The following is a 17,753-nucleotide window of genomic DNA, read 5'->3' on the forward strand; positions in this document are numbered from 1 at the left end:
ACAGAGAAAAAGGAAATCCATTTTAAAAATCTGGATTATTTAATTATAGTGGAGTGATGGCCCATCCGTAATTCAGAGCTTTCTGGATAATAGATCCCATACCTGTAATAGCTTGCATATTGGCTGTAGGAGCCATTTATTCATTAGCTCCTGCCTATGTAGCACTGAAGGAAGCCGATGGTGGGATATGAGTTTGCTCTCATAGCTCAAGGCAAGTCCCATGTATGAGATTCTAGTACATTGGAAAAGCAGGGGAGTGGAAGTGGCATAAAACTAGGGATGCACCAAATCCACTATTTTGGGCTTTGGCCTAACCCCGAATCCTTTGTGAACGATTCAGCTGAATACTGAACCAAATCTGTATCCTGATTTGCATATGTGTAATTAGGGGCAGGGAGAAAGAGAACCACATGGTTAAAAAATGTTCTTGTTTGCGTGACATAATTTTAAGGTTTCGGTTCGGCCAGGCACAAGGGTTCAGCTGAAAAAGGCTGAGTCCTGGCCGAATTCCCAACGGAATCCTTTATTCGGAGCATCCCTACATAAAACCAATGGGTACATTGATAATTGGTTTTATTACCATATTTAATCGGTATCCATAATTTGCCTCTTAAATATACAACGTACAATAAAGCTCAAGCTAATTTTGTATATAAGTATTTGTTTGACTACATGAATGTGACACGTTGTATACTTTGTCTCAGCTAGAAAAGAAGAGGCAGGGAATTGAGATCATCACAAAAGAAAGGCAGAACGGAAGAGAAGGAACTGCAGGAAAGTAAATAAAGTCAGAAGAGGAAGAAGAACAATAGTAGGAGACCAGAGCTGGGAGTAGAGAAGTCAAAAGCAATACAAGATAATGAGGAAAATAGAAGATATACCCCAATATGTAATAAACGGCACGAAGTTTGCACAGGAGCAGTAACCCATAGCAACTAATAGGATGTTTGCTTTTAAACAAGTGATCAGTAAATGCTACCTTCTGATTGGTTGCTATGGGTCGCTGCTTCTGGGCAAATTTAGCGCTTTTTATTACATAACCCCCAAAGTATTCTAAAGAGTGGGGCCAGTTGTCTAAACATTTTTGGTGGACCTATAACACCGAATAATGTGTGTAAAATGTCTTCTGCCTATAGTTTTAATAAGTACATGAAAACAATACCATTTGCTGCATTTTATGAAACAGAAAAAGTGAATAACGGTTTCATTCTTATGCACTGGCTCCACCCCTGTAACCTTGAGAGCCAATGAGATTTGTTCATTTAGATGGGCACGACGAAACTCATACTGAACCATCCCCTGCTCCTCCCACAATTACTCTGCACAGTCCAACACATAGGAATAAGTACAATATATATGTTTATAACAATATGTGACCAATACAAGATTTTCTTCCATTAAAACTATAAGCAGAATTAATTTTCCAGTCCAGCCTATTAAAGCCAATGTATCCTGCCCATCTACAGGTGCAGTGTTGCCACTAGAGGTACTTCCTGATATATATATATATATATATATATATATATATATATATATACACATGTGTATTGCAAACACTCTTTCAGATATATACTTGTCAATCATAAGGGAAATGAACACTTTTCCCACCTATACTCTTAAGTGCATTGTATTCAGGTCCATTGGCAATAAGTAAGATAGTGGCATTCATTGTTCTCACACATTTGCAAATTGTACAGTATAATATTACAGATAATGATATACCTAACTTGACAATAAAAATATTTATATATGTACTTGTAGGAGATGGTTTAGACAAACTGTGCATCATGTGATTGCCACTCTCTCCATATGAAAAAGACTGCTGGGGGCAATTATAGCAAGATGCTCAGTATTCAGCTGTTTGGCTGGGCTTTAATGTTTGGGTATATGCAGAGCTGTACTGCTCCAAAGAGAATGTCGTTCCTTATGGAATGTCCCTGTTGGTTTTTGAGAGATGAATCTTCGCAGGGAAATAGTTGCACATAAACTATCTGCAAGAATTACTGAAATGAATACTTCTCCGGCTCAGCTTCTCAGGGTTGTTGGAGGCCATGTGTGAAAATTCACGGAAAATGTCCAAATAAGTAGTGTCACCTGCAATGCAACGGAGTGAAAATAAAAACAAGGGCCAAAAGAATAAAAAAAACTGTAACCGAGCCGGACTGAGGGTCCCTTAACTATATCAATATGAAGGTAAAATAGTTTACTACAAGCAGAAAATGTAGCTTCTCAATATTAAATACAAACACATTTACTGCTCTTGCTGCATACAGGTATGGGACCTGTCATCCAGAATACTCGAGACCTGGGGGTTTCCAGATTACGGATCTTTCCATAATTTTTATCTTCAGTCTACTAGAAAATCATGTAAACATTAAATGAACCCTATAGGCCGGGTTTGCTTTCAATAAGGATTAATTATATCTTAGTTTGGATCAAGTACAAGGTACTGTTTTATTATTACAGAGAAAAGGGAAATCATTTTTAAAAAATTGATTGATTTGGATAAAATGGAGTCTATGGAAGGCGGCCTTTCTTTAATTCAGAGCTTTCTGGATAACGGATCCCATACCTGTAGCTGCATGCAGATAACACATAACTGCCACTAAATACAGTGTACATTTATATATAAAGGAGAAACACCTCAATACCCTCAACAGGAAGAAAGCTTTCGGGGCTACTTTCCCTTAGGCAAATCCAAAGACAAATGCCTATGAAGGATTTTTATGACACTGAGGGGCCCATTTACTTAGCTCGAGTGAAGGAATAGAATAAAAAAAAATTCAAATGATTTTTTTGGCTACTTCGACCATCGAATTGGCTACTTCGACCTTCAAATCGAACGATTCGAACTAAAAATCGTTTGACTATTCGACCATTTGATAGTCGAAGTACTGTCTCTTTAAAAAAACTCTGACCCCCTACTTCGCCACCTAAAACCTACCGAGGTGCAATTTTAGCCTATGGGGAAGGTCCCCATAGGCTTTCTAGCAATTTTTAGGTTGAAGAAAAATCGATCGATAGATTAAAATCCTTCGAATCGAACTATTTGCGGTAAATCCTTCGACTTCGATATTTGAAGTCGAAGGATTTACATTTAGCAGTCGAATATCCAGGGTTAATTAATCCTCGATATTCAACCCTATGTAAATCTGCCCCCGAGTGATGATCTCAAGTATCTAGCAGTTATAAAAGTCTACAGGAGCTGGACTTATCTTGAAAATGTTCAACACCTCTGTGAGCATCATCCTCCGTTCAACTGCAGAAGTTGCCCAGATGAATCATGGAATGTTTTCAATATTCCGCAGCAAATCCAGTTGCTATAGAGTTAATCCTATATATATATATATATATATATATATATATATATATATATATATATATATATATATATATATATAGTGAATAAAGTACCCCCTCTTGTAAAATATAAGGATATTATAAGTTACCGAGGAGTTTCATGACCATATAAAAACACGAGGCCGAAGGCCGAGTGTTTTTATACAGGTCATGGAACTCCGAGGTAACTTCTAATATCCTCATATTTTGCAACTGGGGGTACTTTATTTATTATAAAACACAAATTTCAGTGAGTCATGTGACAGAAATGACATCAGAACTCACCGTTTATAAGGATATAATTTACAAGATATTCATGGCTTTTGTGTATTATATATATATATATATATATATAATTTAGTCTAAAGCCACCTGGCACTTAAAGGGGTTGTTCACCTTTAAAATAACTTTTAGTATGATGTAAAGAGTGATGTTCTGAGACAATATGAATTTGGTGTTCATTTTTTATTATTTGTGGTTTTTGAGTTAGTTAGCTTTTTATTCAACAGCTCTCCAGACTGCTATTCCATCAATCTGATTGCTAGGGTCCAAATGACCCTAGCAACCATGCACTGACTTGAATAAGAGACTGGAATATATGAGAGGGACTGAATAGAAAGACGAGGAATAAAAAAATAACAATACATTTGTAGCCTCTCAAATAATTTGTTTTAGATGGGGTCAGTGACCCCCCTCTGAAAGCTGGAAAGAGTCAGAAGAAGGCAAATAATTAAAAAAGCAATAAAAAATAAATAAATAATGAAGACCATTTGAAAAGTTGCTTAGAAATGGACATTCTATAACATACTTAAAGTTAGCAGAAAAGTGAACCCCCCCCCCCTTAACAACAGCAGCTTGAGGCCCATTCCTGCGAACTAGGGAAAGACATTCAATGTTGTACTGAAATCTCTACTGTACTTAAAACATCTGTGTATAAGAATATAGGGCTTAATAGTGAAACACAACAACAGTTGTCTCACGTCTGTACTTGCATCCAAAATGCACGCATCTGCCTTCTGATTCTAGTGCAGTTGCAACTATTGTTGGAATTATAGGGGAGAATGCTGCATTGTGGGCAAAAAAACATGGAGAATTTGATCCAGAATTGCACACTGCACTTTTGCTGTAAATGAGCTTTTAAATCCCTTCTAAAGCTCAGGAAAAGTCAGATGCCGGTACAGCAAGTGCTTTGGATTCACGTTGACCTGTTTGTATCAATATAACAATTGAACCTGTAGACTTTGTTGCTAGATGAGCCAGTGGAACCGTGTAAATGGCTGAGTGTTTTTCAAGAGTTTTTTTTTTTTTTCAATGGCTAAAACACTATTAACTAGTGAGATGGAACTGGATTTGATCAAACTGACACTTTTTTATGAAAGATACCGGTGTCATTCAATCAGAATGTGTATGACAGCTTTGAGTAGCCAAAATGATTTCTTATGGGGTGTTAGTGCTTCGTACAGCTCAGTAAAATCACTGACCTCGAATACTTATTGATGCAAAGTGCCTGGGAGGAAAAAGTATTCAGACAATAGAGCAAACAGATTTTTTTATATTCAATTTTGGGCTAGACATTTTGTCAGTTTCCCAGCTGCCCCCAGCCATGTGACATGTGCCTGCACTTTAAGATGGAATTACTTTCTGGCAGGCTGTTATTTCTCCTACTTAATGTAACTGAATCAGTCTTAGTGGGACTTGGTTTTTACTATTGAGTGCTGTTCTTAGATCTACCAGGCAGCTGTTATCTTGTGTTAGGGAGCTGCTATCTGGTTACCTTCCCATTGTTCTTTTGTTTGGATGCTGGGGGGAAAAGGGAGGGGGTGATATCACTCCAACTTGCAGTAAAGAGTGATTGAAGTTTATCAGAGCACAAATCACATGACTTGGGGCAGCTGGGAAATTGACAAAATGTCTAGCCCCATGTCAGATTTCAAAATTGAATATAACAAAATCCGTTGCTCTTTTTAAAAATGGATTTCAGTGCAGAAGCCTGCTGGAGCAGCACTATTAACTGATGCGTTTTGACAAAAACATGTTTGACCCATAACAGTATCCCTTTAAAGGTGAACCTCACCTTTAACCAATATATTGACACTCATACAGGCAGTGTTAGACTCACATACTAATACGGTATATGATTTTACAGCCAGTCCTGCTGCTGATCTGATTATTAGACCCCAATGCAACATTTGAATCACTATGTAGACCCACTTGGGAGAAACATACGCCCAAACTTTCTTACACTCTCTTGTCCACTCACAGCAACATTATTTTCCTTCCACCAAAGAAATAATAAAAACAAGCAAAAAAAAAAAGATTCAGTTTGCAGGTAAGTATGAGGGAGCCACTCTGTTAGCTGAATATTTTATATGTTGTGAAGAACTCTGGGGGGAAAATGCAAGTGTTAGAAGTCATGCAGAAATTAGCAAAGATAGAAATGGTATAGTCACAATAGAGTAAAGGTGTTAATATGGACTGAGAGAGCCAGACAACTTGACAGTAAGAGACCAAGCAGAACATTGAAGAGTTGGAGTATGATTTTATTAACAGTGCTTATAAAGACAGATTAAGGGAGAAACAAAAACACTGCATTGTGTGTAAATGTGCATATAAATATATATATATGTGTGTGTGTGCATAAATATATACACACACACATACATAACACACAGCCTTATATACACACACACCACCGTTGTGTTCTTTTAAGAAGCCCTTAGCTGACATGGGCCTGCAGTGTGTCACAAAAGATCCGGGTTTCATAGTACAGAGATCATGACTTACTTACTATTCACAGAAAACACCAAGAAGTTGAACAAGCCAAAAGGAAAAAAAGAAAAGCACAATAAAGATGTAAGCAAGAAGTGAAGATCATAATATGCAGTGGCCTATTTACAGCTAATGGGGTTCTCAATAATAATGTGCAGCTCATCAGATTCCTCTTTGCTCCCTGACAATTCTCTTTATATCCTAGGAAAGGACGCAGGCACCACTTACTCAGGGACTTCACTAGTCATCCCTTATATGACAGACATGCAATTTACACATTGCTTTATTTCAGGGATGTCCAACCTGTGGTCCTCCAGCTCCTCTCCAATAAATGATCTCCAGCAGACGCAGCGACAACTCACTGGAGAGACACAGGCTAAGGCTTACCTGTTGTTTCAATTCAATTTCTCAATTATAATTACAACTCATCTCCCTCAGAAAGTTAAAAGCCTCAGCATTACTAGCCGAATTTTCAGCTTGCAACACGTTCGTCGCAAAAGATCCTCCGAAACAGAAGCCTAAACACGACCATATCATATTGTCCTATGCAGAACTGCAATAAAGACACTGGCTTGAACTGGCTCAAGGCTTTGGGGGGGGGCCACAGAGTTCTGGAACTTTTCAACTCACTTGCAGGAATGGCAGCCTGTTGGTGCAGTTGGCAGTCAGTAACTTGGGATATGGCAAGTGGGCGTTTTTAAAATAACCGTGACTGTGTTCCACCCACCACAGAGATCCATAAAATGATACAAATCTTAAGAAGTGAACCTCTGGTCAAGCTGATATCTAAACAAATAGTAAAATATTCCTAAAATACAAAATAAATCTCTTCCCACATTGAACTACAAAGCGTCATTAAGAACACAATAAAAAGATAATACAAAAAGGAGTTGTGGTTTTCTGGTTGTTGCTTTGTTGCTTTTGTTTACAGAGGTAAATGAATGTGCTGCTCTCACTCTCTAGGATAAACTGGAAGGCCTCATAAAGTTCTCCGCGATTGCATACCTCCCAACATTTTGGAAATAGAGAGACAAAAAGATTGAAAATGTGACCCTGCAAATCTCCCCTAACTGCCTTCCACCGGCTAGAATGTAAATTGTTGAAGGGATGGCACTCATTTCGTTTTCCGAAGTTGTCTCAGGAAACTTCAGGCGACTTTGGAAAACGAAGTGCTCCAAGTGCCATCCCGCCAGCGATTTACATTCTAGCCAGCGGGAGGCAGTTAGGGGAGATTAGTCGCCCCGAAGAAGAGGCGATTTGTCGCCGGGCGACTAATCTCCCTGAATCTGAGCGTGTGCCCTGACCCTTAAGTCACAGTTTGCCCAAAATTTTTTTAATTGCTTCTTTGCTTATCTTAAAATGTTACAAAGGTATCCAAGTGCACCTGCCAAGTATTCTGGGCTCTCTGCCAAAAGCCAATTATGTTTTAGAAACTTTGTATCTTTTTCTGGCTGTTCAGTGCAGGAGATTAAAAAAGTTGAGATATTTCAGTAAAAATCCGGGACTGCGTGCTGAGCTGTCAAAATCGAGGCTGTCCTGTGAAAAACGGGACAGTTGGGAGGTATGAATGAGAGGTGTTGTACTGTGGCCAAGGGCAGGGCTGGGTTTACATAGTGGACCCCCCTAGGACCGCTGACGTTCGCGAACCCCATCCCCTCCCTTTTATTCGCGCTAATTTTCATTGAGACTAGAGAAATGTGGATTGGCGCATGGGCCCCATTTTTTTCTGAACCAATGTTGGTGTGATTGGGCAGTATGCTGTCCCCTAAAATCCTGCTGCCCTAGGCCCGGGCCTTGGTGGCCTTTCCACAAATCCGGGCCTAGCCAAGGGGCCCATATATATGGGACCTGTGATTCAGAATTTGAGTAACAGGGACACCTTTCCAAGAGCTAAATCATAGGAGAAAGAGCATCTGGCTCCTGTGATTGGTGCAACAGTATTGTGACAAGTCCTAGTAGAGCAGTCAAACAGAAACCAGAAGTTATAAGACTTTCATTCTTTTTTTCTTTTTCAAAAAATGTACATCATTGGTCATACAAAAAACATCCATTTCCAAAAGAAATGGCCTCTAGAAGAAAAAAAAAAAGACAACCTGCCTACAATTCATTAAAGATTTTCCTACAAAAGAAGGACAACCATTTAATTTGCCAAACGGATGCTATATATATAATATAATATATACATAAGTAGAACAAATGAAGCAGCACTTGAATATTTGGAAAAGTGTATAAAAAATTCAGTACATCACATAGCAGCGACGTTTAGGACAGACTGTGTGACCTTTATAAAGGTAAGTTCCCCTGTCTAGGATGTGTACAAGACCCATACGTATTAAAGGGTAAGAAATCTATTCATACTCATACTGGACAAACATATACAGTTATGGGGACACCACACTTGTATCTCCAAATTTGCAATTTATGTGTTGACGTCTGTGTGGTTTCATCTATATAGGAAAGACCACACGGATAATGGTCACGCATTTCTCAACATCGTTCAAGTATTAATCTATACATTATCTGTGTCAAAACATTTTCTGGATAAGGGACATACTGCTGATCAATGAAGATTCCTGGTACTGGAAACAGTGCCTCCATTAAAAAGAGGAGAGGATGAAGAATTAAAGTTGGTGGATTAATAAACTCAAATCTGTACTGCCTTGAAAATGTCTCACCTGTGTAATGCTGTGGTCATTTGGCTTGATAAAGGGCACACAGTCTGTCTGAAACGTCGCTGCTATGTGATGTACTGAATTTCTTATACAATTTTGGAAAGATTCGAGTGCTACTTCATTTGTTCTACTTTTGTTTATTACGTGGGGATGAGCTGGTGTCTCCTACAGGAGCAAGCACCGAGACCTTACACAAGTACACTGCTGGGGCATCTTTGTCTTTTTTTGTGTATATATATATATATATATATATATATATATATATATATATATATATATATATATATATATATAAATAGCAACAAAAAAACGCACTCACAGGACTTGATTAGTGCTAACAAAGAGGTGACCAAGTGTGTATATTTATGTGATGGCATATTCCCCATGCGCCTATATAGCAAGTGTTATACACTGCCCCAATGCATATTAAGTGCGATGATATAGGCGCAGGACTAGCAGTTTGAACAGGAGCTAGAAGATGATGTTTGCATGGGAGGATGGTTTTACGCTCACAGCACTATTAGCACACGATCCGCACTGACATAGAGGCGGGGCTTGTGATCCGGTAACCAGCATGACACAGATCGGTTGGACGCTAAGCGCACGTCACAGCCACGGATGTGATTGGAGTAAGGGTTGCCGGCGCTCTATGTGGGAACATCACCGTAAAGAAGGGCGATACAATGGCGATCGCTATCCTATAGCTGCATATTAGTCTTCAGGGTAAGTGTTTTTAATAACCTGCACTTGTCACTGTTTCACGCTATCAGCACCGATCGTCACACAGCTGTGACTGTACGTTTGGCACTGTATAAACATATATCATCGCACTAAATATGCATTGGGGCAATGTATAACACTTGCTATATAGGCGCATGGGGAATATGGTATCACTTAAATATACACACTTGGTCACCTGCCCACGTATACAGTACACAATGACGTCACACGTTGTAGGTTTTGGCGCCAAAATGGGGTTTAAATGTTTGGATTGTACAGTTCTCTTCCTGAAGAAGGCTCGAGTGCTAGAGCCGAAACGTCAGAATAAAACCACTTTGTTTGCACTAAAAGCTTGTTTTTTGTTGTCATTTGTATTATTATATAACCAGCACCCGGGCAGTTGCCCATTTTTTCATGTGAGTGCTCCAGTTCGCTTGTTATATATATATATTTGGTGGCTATTTGGTATATATATATATATATATATATATAGAAAAAGTACTGGATCAAGCACTCCCACGCTCTAGTTCATCAATTCACCCAGGTGCTATCCATTTGTCTGGTATGTAGAAATATTCATCAATTCCGGATGCACACAAGGATTTTTGGAAATAAAAAACGTAACTTTTATTTAATATATCATTAAAAGAAAACAGGGCCTGTTTTCTTTTAATGATATATTAAATAAAAGTTACGTTTTTTATTTCCAAAAATCCTTGTGTGCATCCGGAATTGATGAATATTTATATATATATATATATATATATATATATATATATATATATATATATATATATATATATATATATATATATATATATATATATATATCAAATAGCCACCAAAGCTGTATAAACATTGTTATTACTCTACGGTTCATTACAATTAAAATGACATGGGGGGAGAAGAAAATGCTAAAAAAATATGCCCCCATGTCCCTTAGAAATTCAGGTAAGTGAAGCCTGACTGGGACTTGGTATGGACAATGTCGCAGGCAACACGCCATGCACTGCTTTGCTTGGCATAAAATATAATAAATTAAGACAGAATATAACACGTTCACTGTTGGAAAAAAAAGGGAAACAGTACAAAATAAATTCACATACAAAACCACATTTACACAAACAAAACGTGTGTGTGTGTATATCTCCAATACTGGAAGGAGGAAAAGTGCACAAGTATTTAATTTTCTTTACATAAATGTACATCTTTTACCAGAAATGATTTACCCCGTCTCTAGTGAAGAGGGTGGCGCGTCCCATTTAGCATGGAAATGAAGAATCCTGACATTATAGGCTGCATTAAATGTTGGACTGTGGTTTGAGACTATGGCTCGCTATTCTTAGATGACTTCTGCTGGCCTGCCAAAGAATATACTACAAATAGAGTATACTTGTGTAAGAAATCACGAAGAGGACCAAAAATGGCCAAGGGTTTAGTCCTCCAAATAAAGATAGCACCATTTCCCTATTCCGAGGGATTCCTGCTGGTCTGTAGTTTGTTTGTGAAGCCCCTGCTTCTGTTTGGCAGTGCATTCTGGTGTAGGAAACGATTCTAGGTCCATTAAGTCTGGATGTTTGCTAGCAGAAGTCTACCCTAGCGATCTCCTCAATGCTTTTTTACAATGATCCTTGCAATGATATGGAAATTATCTTCATGCATTTTACAGGCCTTTGGAGACTAATAGAAATATGGCTGCCATTCCCACTTAATTTTTTGGTGATCAGATGAAGAGGAATTTATTGCATGCTCTTTGATGCGCAATAAAATGAGAACAATTGTTTTCATAAGACTACATTTTCACTGTGCTTTTCTGAAAGAGTGTTAGCTCCTTTGCTTCACCCTGGAAGCAAGGTCTGGTGGACATAAGGTGCATATTTGTTTACCCAGGCTTAAATAAGCCTATCAGAGGTTATGTGGCTTCAATCATAATGCAAGGTAGAGAATACGATAATCCATCTTTATCCAAGTATATGACCATAAAATATCAGCTTTAGAGGATGGGAGACCCTAGAATATATCTATAATATGATTCAACCATACAACTGAATTTCACAAAAAAATAACACGAATGAATGAATTGTAGATTAAGCAAATGTAAATGGGATACTTGGTGACAAGATCAGGTCTTGGTGAATATTAATACCCAACTATTTAACAGTCCAGTCTGTGTCCCTGACTTTCTGATCTCGTTAAACAATGGAATTGCATAGCACTAGAGTGACATGTATGTATGTATGTATGTATGTATGTATGTATGGGAGATGCCTCTGTAAATTAACTATATACTTGTAGGGAAATGATTTCAGTCACAAGTGTTAGTACTGAAATATATATTCTTCTAACCCCATGAGCCGGTTGGTATGAAGCTTTACTGGGGGAAAGTATAAAGACTCCTATTTTGCATCTGTTCTGTTACCCCACAATGAGAGTAGAGATTTTGTCCTTTATAACCATCACTACTAAAGCATGGGAACTTGCACTGATAACGGAACATTTCTGTGGCATTAATGTACAACTGAAAGAAAAAATCATCGTGGAAATGATGGCAGCTAAAGAATTAGTAAACTAGATAATTTAGCTTTCAGGTGCCAACGAAAAGCAACACCGGGCCAACAATTAAAATGATGCTTAGTGTGACTTTGTGCTTTAGCTGGACAGCAAACACCACTGTAAGTAAGAGATCCAGTTTCAGTGCATGTTCTTCTTTTCAGCCATGCTCTTACAGTGAAGGAGGTGAGATGCCTAGCTGGATAAGAGTAAGGGAAGCCGGGTGTTCTGAAGTCTTTAAACAGCACCAGGAATCAGCAAATGCCAAAATAGGAAAGTGCTTTAAAAGGTGGGCATCAAAGGACACCGTGCAGCATTACATATCACTCAGATCTGGCCTATAGACTGCTGCCGCGTTCCACACCCTATTTGTCATTTATGGAAGAAGGACTCTAATCCCTGGCTGCCGATGCAGCAAGACAAAGAATTAAATAACCTAAGCAGCTGACACACTCAAGGACCTTGGTATCATTTATCTTCCCTGAACATCTATGCTCTTTAGGTAGAATACCTTTTACAGTGTTCAGCTGGCAGTTGCTCACACAAATACATACTAATAATTCAGTCAGGCACTGAAGAGGCATATGAACCACAGTCTATGCATCTAACCCCCTTTGTGCCCACTCTAATCTTGGTAATGTAAAAGCTTATTATAATCACAGTTCATAAAAGTGCTAAACAGTACGTAAAATATGCAAATATTCTCACATCTTTACTTTTGCTGGGGCAGTGATGAGGGCAGGAAAATTAAAAAAAAAAAATGGTCCACATCCCTTAAATATTTTGGTTTAATTGTGCCCCCTGGTCCACATGTAATCCTTCCCTCCCTTGGTGGTAGAGGACCATCCCCATGCAGGTTTCCAAAAAGGATGCCAAGACCAGCTAGTTTTGTAAAAGTTCATAAGTAGGGATCGGCTGCACCCCATTCACGCAAGAGCCCGAGAACAGAGTTTATCTATGTGACTAACACTCATCTATATTAAGGCAGATGAATTCCTGGATGCACTTTCTGTACTGCTGCTCAGTTGGACTGTTGCTGGGATATTGACCTGGTTGGCCGAATGGTCCTTCTGCTTCCCTCATCTCTTCATTCATCCGAGCAAGTCGAAGCCTGTAAGAAGGACAGGGTTATTAATCTGATGCTATTCCGGGCAGTGTTTTTCATCCTCTTTTAATCCCCTTCTTTATTTATATTACATATTCTCATCTATTCTTCCCTCCATAAAACCTCCCTTCCCTCACATGAATATAAGCATAGCAGGAGTGAGGTAGAGGGCCCGCACGGAGTTTCCTTGTACCCTGGTGGGCCAGTCTGACACCATTTCTGAATCTCTTCATTAATTTAATATTGAAGGTGCCAGGGACCTTCCATTACTTTGAAAAAAAAAATCCTGTTTTTGTAAGCCTTAAGGTGGCCATAGACTCAAAGATCCGCTCGTTTGGCGACATCGCCAAACGAGCGGATCTTTCCCCGATATGCCACTAAACTGCATGGCTATATCGGGGGTAATTCGAACGTTCGGCCGTATGGCCGAACGATCGAATTACGATGCGCCAAGCGGCTCCGACGGGTCGGTCGGGTAAGAATCCAACCTTCCCGATCGATATCGTGGCCAGATATTGATCGGGAAGACCCGTCGGAAGCCCCCATACACGGGCAGATAAGCTGTCAAATCGGTCCAAACGACCGATATCGGCAGCTTTATCTGCCCGTGTATGGCCACCTTTAGGGTGGTGGCACATGAGAGTATTTGGGGGAGATTAGTCATCCAGTGAAAAATCTCCCCAAATGACTTCCTGCCGGCAAGAATATGAATCTCCGGCGGGATGGCATACATTTCCGAAGTCGCCCAAAGTTGCCTCACTAGTAAACTTTGGAAAGTGATTCCTATGCCATCCCGCCGGTGATTCGTATCTTGCCGGCGGAAAGGCATTTCAGGGACATTAGTCGCCCGAAGAAGAGAAGATTTGTTGCTGGGTGACTAATCTCTCCTGAATCTTCACTTGTGCAACTACCCTTATATGTGGATGTTTACAAAGGGGATGACATTCTCTGTGCATTTCAAAGACCATCTATTGCAGTACCAGTACCAGACAGTGCTATAAAAGTGCATGGAGAAGTAATACTTTGATAACTGCACTCAAATTGTGCCATGTATTTAAACTAATGGCCAAAACAAAATTTTGCCTGTAATCTATCATTCATTACATAGGGCTGGTGTATAATTTTCCTAGTGGAGAGGGGGTATCCACGTTGCTTTCCGTCTACATTCTCTGTAGAATATTCTGAATAACAGAAAGATGCTGGAATAGGTAAAGTGCCTAAAGCTTTAGTTATTTTAGGATATTTTTGCTTTGGTGGGAGGTGTCTGAGAATGATACACTCCGTGGCAACTATATGAAATTCTGACAGAAGGGGGAAAACGAGGTGCAAACTACAGAATGGCTGCTTACTTCTTAACCACAATGCAATAAACACGTCTGCTATGGAACACTCACAATGTAACAATATCTGCGTTGGCTGCCTGCACTGCGATGCTGAGTGGATCTTGTCCATCTTCATCTACCGCATGCTGATTGGCCCCTCGTTTCAGGAACAAACAGACCTGACTGGAGAGGGATGCAGCTCCCATTAGATGTACAGCATCAAAAAAGGATGAACAGAACATAGAAGCATAGACTGTGTTAGGATCGACTGGCAGAGTGAATGGGAAACCTTAAAACATAACAATCAACATCATTTGAATTAATCCTATAAACTTGTGTGTGTGTATATATATATATATATATATATATATATATATATATATATATCACACACATACATGTTTTAATGTTTTTTATAAAATCATGGAGTAAATATGTGCATTTTACACAAGATCCATTGTCTGCTGTTTTGTGTCCCTCCAGATTCCAGCCCATATAACCGTAATCTGCCTAGGCAAAACTAGACAGCAACTTCACCCCATGTAGCTAAAATATTGTATGTATGCATACATTGTACTGATGTTTACATATACAACATTCAGATGTAAAAAGAGTTGGGGAGCAACACAAGCATGAAAAATGTTACTGGGTGGTGATTGGCTATTGGTAGCCCCTATGTGGACTGGCAGCCTACAGGGGGCTCTGTTTAGCAGTACATCTGGTTTTTAAGCAGCCAAGCCTGGAATTCAAAAATAAGCACCTGCTTTGAGGCCACTGAGAGCAACATCCTAGGGGGTTATAGAGCAACATGTTGCTCACAAGCTACTAGTTAGGGATTGCTGCCCTACTGTCTATTTAAAGAAAAAAAATATTGATAAACTATACATTGGGTGTGTGTTCACATAATTATTTAAAAAAATTAAGTATATAATCATATACAATCATTTATGGGGTTATATGCCAAAAAAAACAAAGTCTGCTCAGTTGCAGTTTCCCATAGCAAACAATCAGCATGTAACATTTACTGGTCACCCCTTTAAAGCTTTAATGCTTAAATGATAATGCTTTTTATTATATGTGGGGATAAGTGTTCAAATTTCAGCAATCTGTTTGCTAGGGCTCAAATTCCTTAGCAACTGTGCATTGATTTGAATGAGAGACTGGAATATGAATAGGAGAGGGCAAGAATAGAAAGATGAGTAATAAGCAGCAATACGAATACATTTGTAGCCTCAAAGAGCGTTCATTTTTAGAAGAGGGTCAGTGACCCTCCTTTGAAAGCTGAAAATAATCAGAAGAAGAAGACAAATAATTCAAAAACTAAAAAAATAAGGCCATTTGAAAGGTTGCTTAGAATTAGCCATTCTATAACATACTAAAAGTGAACTTGTGGACCACCCCTTTAAGAAAGCAGGCTCTGGCTTTCAGCTCATTTTTCATTTTGCTACATATACTACTGAACCATATACTCACACAGGAAGTACTTACCCAGTATGTCCCAGATATGTGGCATGGTGAATCGGTGCCCTTCCTCTCATGTCAGTTTGGTTCACGTCTGCCCCATTCTGCAGCAAGAACTCACAAGCAAGGAGTGACCCCTGAAAGGAAAGGCATCACATTCCAAGAAAGGTACTAAAATAAGCTGCTTATGAAACATCCTAATTTACATGTTTAACAAAACATCACACTTTTAATTACCCAAACACAAATCCATCTAAACTGCCGACACACCTTCATTCTTTTATTATGGGTTTACCTAAAATATCTTTATGGGCTGCTACTGTGTTTATAGTTCCATTACAAGAAGCCAGGAGTGGAGCTGAAATACAAGGGATGTGGCTCTTTTGGGCAGGGTCCTCTTTACCTATTGTATTGTTTGTTTTCATATGTAAATCTGTGTTCGCTAGTTTTTTCGTACAGTGCTACAGAATATGTTGGCGCTTTATTAATATGTGATAATAATAATACAATGTCATTGGTGGGTGTGGACAGATGAACAGGGCAGTAAATGGTACTTCATAACAGGGGCAAATGCCTGTGTTGAATCTTAAGTGTTTAATATACTACACTATATAAATCTTCTGTTATTCCCCTTCCTCTAAATACTTATTTGAGGAATACAGCAAAACCCGTTTTTTGAAGATTATTGCAAACAGGCAGAGGAGAACCTAAAGATTTGCTGGACTTTTTTGGGGGAAACCGTAATTTCTTTGGACTCGCATTGACTTTGGACTAGCGCCGGCCCTGCCCGGACCCTCGGAACTTTGAGTCCCCAGTGCTCCTTAGGGAAGCGGCTGAGCGGCATGCCGCACCTAAACTTTTGTCGCCCTAGGCCTGGGCCTTTGTGGCCTCGCCACAAATCCGGGACTGTATATAGCATGTACAAAGATACCAGAAGTCTATGATAGCAGAGCTTAGGGGGTATAGTGCTTTTTAAAGTAGCTAAACTCTAAAATATAAAGGGGAATACCTTCTGTAGCTATACCTATAGCTTTCAAATACTGCCTATTTTTGACAGGACACACTTGCAAATAACAACAAGCCACACCTCTTGGCCACAATCACCCACTTGCTGAGTATTTCTGGGGAATTATAAAATGAAGAATATGGGAAAAGATACAGAAGATTATGGTCAGTCAAAAAGACGTAAAGGGATTCTGTCATGATTTTTATGGAGTCGTTTTTATTTCTAAATTACATTATTAAATAATTAAATGTCATTCCTAACCCATCAAGTGTATTTTTTTTTTAGTTGTAATATTGGTGTGTAGGTGCATCTCAGGTCGTTTTGCCTGGTCATGTGCATTCAGAAAGAGCCAGCACTTTAGGATGGAACTGCTTTCTGGCAGGCTGTTGTTTCTCCTACTCAATGTAACTGAATGTGTCACAGTAGGACCTGGATTTTTACTATTGAGTGCTGTTCTTAGATCTACCAGGGAGCTGTTATCTTGTGTTAGGGAGCTGCTATCTGGTTATTTTCCCATTTTTCTGTTGTTCGGTTGCTGGGGGGGGGAGGAAGAGGGTGATATCACTCCAACTTGCAGTACAGCAGTAAAGAGTAAATTAAGTTTATCAGAGCACAAGTCACATAACTGGGGGCAGCTGGGAAACTGACAATATGTCTAGCCCCATGTCAGATTTTTTTTCCCATTGTTTTCCCACGACAGTATCCCTTTAAGCAAGACAGTCATCTGTCAGTAATATCTTCATAGAGGCTAGGGAAAGCAATGAAATGTTGCAACAGTACGTTAACTATTAATACCCCCTTAGCTAACA

The 17,753-nt window shown here is 39.2% G+C and overlaps 1 protein-coding gene across 6 annotated transcripts in view; it reads right to left on the minus strand.

Moving 5' to 3' along the window:
- Positions 1-1,341: 1,341 nt before the first annotated feature.
- Positions 1,342-17,753, minus strand: part of acap3.L (rfGAP with coiled-coil, ankyrin repeat and PH domains 2 L homeolog) — a 145,888-nt gene continuing 129,476 nt past the window's right edge. For 3 of the 6 annotated variants that reach the window (XM_018226042.2, XM_018226040.2, XM_018226038.2), the window contains 4 exons: positions 15,966-16,075; positions 14,550-14,660; positions 13,019-13,161; positions 1,342-2,094 (listed from right to left, as the gene is read on the minus strand). In XM_018226042.2, coding sequence (XP_018081531.1) covers positions 1,988-2,094; positions 13,019-13,161; positions 14,550-14,660; positions 15,966-16,075 — 471 coding nt within the window. In that variant the 3' untranslated portion in view covers positions 1,342-1,987. The remainder of the gene's footprint in view (positions 2,095-13,018; positions 13,162-14,549; positions 14,661-15,965; positions 16,076-17,753) is intronic. The other 3 variants (XM_018226043.2, XM_018226039.2, XM_041569361.1) reach the window with 2 other exon arrangements.

This window comes from Xenopus laevis, chromosome 7L (assembly GCF_017654675.1).
Source record: "Xenopus laevis strain J_2021 chromosome 7L, Xenopus_laevis_v10.1, whole genome shotgun sequence".
NCBI classification, from domain to species: domain Eukaryota; kingdom Metazoa; phylum Chordata; class Amphibia; order Anura; family Pipidae; genus Xenopus; species Xenopus laevis.